Genomic DNA, 4,611 nt, shown 5'->3' with positions numbered 1-4,611 from the left:
ACCATAAAATTAATTCTCTTAAAATGTATACTTCAATTATTTTTTAATACATTCACAGTGTTATACACACATCACCACTATCTAATTTAGAACATTTTCATCACCCCCAAAAGAAACCCATTAACAGTCACTCCCCTAAGATCACAGGATTTTACACTGTAATTAATGCATTTCTCTAAGATATTAAATTGAATGATATAGTTATTCGTGACTTTATACTACTTCAGATATTGTATTTAATTAGTTCAATTTTTCTCTTTTATAGTTCCTGATTTGCTTTTATTTTTATTTTATGTTGATTTTATTTTTTTCTTTAGATATTTTCCAATTTTCCTGTCAGATAATTGACTCAAGTTGTTTGCTTTGTATTTTAGTCATTTATTTTGGGACAGATGTCATTTTCTGGATAGTACAGGTCTATCTTTTCTTTCAATGATGTGTAGTTTCCTGAGGCCCTGTTAAAGCTATGGCCATCATTGCTTTCATTTCCTGCACCATAACTGGAAGCTCTCATTTACTGATGCTGTTACTGTGTGAGAATAGGGGCTAATTTATTTCCCAGGCACTGATTTAAAACAAGCTTTAATAGTAGTTCAATTTTGCAATTATGATTTTTCTCAACACAAAGAAGAGTAAAACAGACACAACGAAAAGAGGGTAGGAGAAAGAGGGGGAGGAAAGGATAGGGAAAATTGCGTTAAAATTCTGTCACAGGCACACAGAGAAAATTCAATGTCTCATTTGTGCTTTTTTAAAAGATCTGTATTATAATATAATTAACATTCAATATTATATAAATTTCAGTTATTCAGCATTAATATACCTAAAGTAGTGATCACCATGATAAAAGCAGCAACCATCTGACACCATACCACACTACCACAATATTATTAACTATATTGCTTATGCTGTATATTACATCCCCGTGACTTATTTGTTTTATACCTGGAAATTTGAACCTCTTATTCTCCTTTACCTTATTTCCCCCTTTTTGAAATTTTTCAAGTATAGTTGGCATTCAATATTATTTTATATTAGTTTCAGGTGTACAGAATAGTGGTTAAACATTTATATAATTTACGAAGTGATCCCCCTGACTAGTTTAGTACTCACCTGGTACCATACATCGTTATTACCACATTATTGCTATATTCCCTGTACTTTACTTTTACATCCTCATGACTGTTTCGTAACTACCAATTTGTATTTCTTAATCCCTTCTTCTGTTTTACCCTACCCCTCCAACCCCCCTCCCATCTGGCAACCATCACCTTGATCCCTGCCTCTATAAGTCTGTTTCTGTTTTGTTCATTCATTTATTTTGTTCTTTAGTTTCCACATATAAATGAGATTATATGGTATTTGTCTTTGCCTGTCTGACTTGTTATACTTAGTGTAACACCTTCCAGGCCCATCCAAGTTGTCACAGGTAGTAAGATTTTATTATTATTTTTTTTACGGCANAAAAAAAAAGGTGCAAACACTATTGACATCCTTAAAAGAAAACTGAGAGAAAAGATAAAATATCTTACCTATGAAATAGAAAACCCAATATTGAGTTATCTTATTCATTGTGCACATGAAGAATATTTAGTACATTATTAAAACCACCCTTCATTCATCCAAGCCTTTATAACACTTTGTAATCGGTTATGCATAATTGCAACTTACGGCTTTTCTGTTGTGTTTCCAGCACAGTGATGCGGTCCATGATCTCCTTCTGGATGTGATCACGTGGGTTGGAATTTTGCTGTCCCTGGTTTGTCTCCTGATTTGCATCTTCACATTTTGCTTTTTCCGCGGACTCCAGAGTGACCGTAACACCATCCACAAGAACCTATGCATCAGCCTCTTTGTAGCAGAACTACTCTTCCTGATTGGGATAAACCGAACTGACCAACCAGTAAGCAACTTACATCAATATTCTCCCCTCCCAGCTGTCCAATACTGGAAAAACTCATGTTTGAACACACCCTTTCTTCCAGTTATCTAAGATAGATACTAATTTTCAGATCTTACTCAGTTTCTCCCTTTTCATGTCCCCTTATCATAAAGAAGCAGTTTACGTTGTGGATATATGAATGTATATTTCTTCAGAAATCCTGTTTATAAACTTACCTTTCTAAAGAACTGTGTCTCTTCTTTTGTTTTTTTTCTTTTTTTCCTCTTTTAAAAATTACAGAGGTGAATATTGAGAAAAGTTAAATAAAATTATTTGGGGAATGGAGGAGTATCTGTTTCAACAGATAAAATTGTTATTTTTCGAAGTTTATAATAAGCTTTGTTTCAAAATGAGTAATGTTATATTAAAAACTGCATGTCTAAAATGACTTTTTCTAATTGACATATTTTAGAAAATAGTTCAAACTGGATGTCATTTTTAGAATATATAACTCTTCCCTAATTTAATTTGACACTTTATATTTGCTCAAGTTCTGTTCACATCTTTAAGTGTCAACTTTATGCTTTACCATTAACTACATTTATCGTAGTAAGAAATAAAGGAAGGGAGGGAGGAAGGAAATGAGAGGGAAAGAGAAGGGGGAAAAGGAACTGTACTAGCTAACTGTTCTTGGTAAAAACAAGCAGAAAATATGAATAACAGATAATATTTAGTATATGGCAGACTATTCCCAGTTACAATTTTTGTGAGGCCCTTTTTTGTTTACTTAAGATTCAGGCACATAATGTCAGTTTGTTCTCATGAGTAAAACCACCAATGAAAAAACTTTTTTTAGAAAACTTGTAGCCATAGTAAATAATTCATTCTCTTAATGCTGTTTTCTGGTATGTGTCCATATGTATGGAGCTCTTTACAATAAAAGTTAAGTTCAGTTGGATTCGTGTTTGTGATCACACATTCATGATTAATGCCTGTAAAGGGTACAATTATGGTGATTATACTTTTAGTTTGTTATCATATACAAATGTGACAGCTTTTCCCATAAATACATGCATATGAATAAGCAATCAAAGTGCACATTTATTTCCCTCCAAAAGTAAAGCCTTCTGATAAGAAAAAATTAATAGTTGAAGCTCTAACTCTGAAAAGCAAGAAATGGAAAACTGTGTTATTTTCCAAAAATAAATCATTCCATTCTCTTTTTAACCTGAAATTCAAACACTGTGTGATTTCTTTTCATTTAGAAACGTCATTCTTATTTTTGTTTCCTGATGGTACACACAGTGTGGTAAACTTCACCAAATGTTGCATGCTGCACAAAACCAGTTTCTGACAAATAGCATAAATAACAATGATGGATGTGAAAACCTGGGGTAGAGTGCAGTTCAGCCCACCTTGCCCAAGTCTTAGTGCTGGACAGGTGTCCTCTTCCTGCATCTCACACGCTGGGGAGGCTCTGCTTGCCCTCTAGCCCTCTCATATTTGACTTCTTCATCTCACCCTCATTGTCATCTCTCTAACCCAAAGAAATTGACCTGCTCTTTCATCATTTCTCAAACATCATACTCATCACTGGATCCGTACTAATCTGATAATTTCTGTAAATAGCCTCCCCCTTTCTAGCAGGAGCTATAGATTTTAGTTAGGACTTACAAAAAATAAAGACCCTAAAGGAGTGAGAATTTCAGAAACTGACATGAGAAAATTAATATATGGTCAGCTCAAACTTGTAGTACCTTATAAAATATGCCAGAGAAAGTAGTTCAAACTGTTTTGAACTGTTCGCTGCCTTTTTTTGACCAAACTTGTCTAGACCAACATTTAGTACAATAACAAAAAATTGAGATAGAGAAAGCACTTTGGGACACTTTGTTTTAATCAGATCTACTTTTACACCTATGCAGTGTGAATTTCCTAATCCCACCTTAGATCTTTTCTGAAACAAGGCAGGGAAGAAATTAATAATAATAATAATAATAATAATAATAATAATAATAATTCCATCATACAATACTGTAATTAATTATATTACTTAATTTTAACTTCATTCTTGGTTTTAATATTTGCCTTTCATTTATAACTAAAGAACTTAATGTGTTAGTACAGACATGATAATTGCCAAGAGAAAAAATTCCCGAGATATATTTTAAAATCTTTACACTAATCTCAGCAATAGTTATCAATAGGCTCTTAGAACTTTTTCCTAAATGTTGTTATCTTTATTATAATGTTACATTGTCATTCATAAACCATCACTAATAAAATGTTAAATGTAGTTTTCAAAGATAGGTTATATTTAATTGGGTTTTCACATCTGAACTTTAAAAATCTTGTCTAGATTATTGTTTTGCAGACCTAATTTGTTTTTTGTTTTTACTGCATTCTTGATAAATATTTATTTTAATTTTGTGGCAGTTGATATATCTCACTTAGTAGTTATTTTACTAAATCATTTGTCCTTTTCCTAGATTGCCTGTGCAGTTTTTGCCGCACTCTTACATTTCTTCTTCTTGGCTGCCTTCACCTGGATGTTCCTGGAGGGCGTGCAGCTCTATATCATGCTGGTGGAGGTTTTTGAGAGCGAACATTCACGTAGGAAATACTTTTACCTGGTCGGCTATGGCATGCCTGCGCTCATTGTGGCCGTGTCAGCTGCAGTAGACTACAGGAGTTATGGAACAGATAAAGTGTGAGTTTATGTTTTCTGT

At 33.2% G+C, this 4,611-nt stretch overlaps 1 protein-coding gene across 2 annotated transcripts in view; it reads left to right on the top strand.

Annotated features, from left to right (window-relative positions):
* ADGRL3 (adhesion G protein-coupled receptor L3) overlaps positions 1–4,611 on the top strand; it is a 125,833-nt gene that overhangs the window by 33,978 nt on the left and 87,244 nt on the right. For both annotated transcript variants that reach the window (XM_019632339.1, XM_019632341.1), the window contains exons 5-6: positions 1,694–1,903; positions 4,372–4,592. In XM_019632339.1, coding sequence (XP_019487884.1) covers positions 1,694–1,903; positions 4,372–4,592 — 431 coding nt within the window. The remainder of the gene's footprint in view (positions 1–1,693; positions 1,904–4,371; positions 4,593–4,611) is intronic.

Source organism: Hipposideros armiger, unplaced genomic scaffold (genome assembly GCF_001890085.2).
Source record: "Hipposideros armiger isolate ML-2016 unplaced genomic scaffold, ASM189008v1 scaffold_1128, whole genome shotgun sequence".
Lineage (NCBI taxonomy): Eukaryota > Metazoa > Chordata > Mammalia > Chiroptera > Hipposideridae > Hipposideros > Hipposideros armiger.
This window is presented reverse-complemented; position numbering and strand designations above follow the sequence as displayed.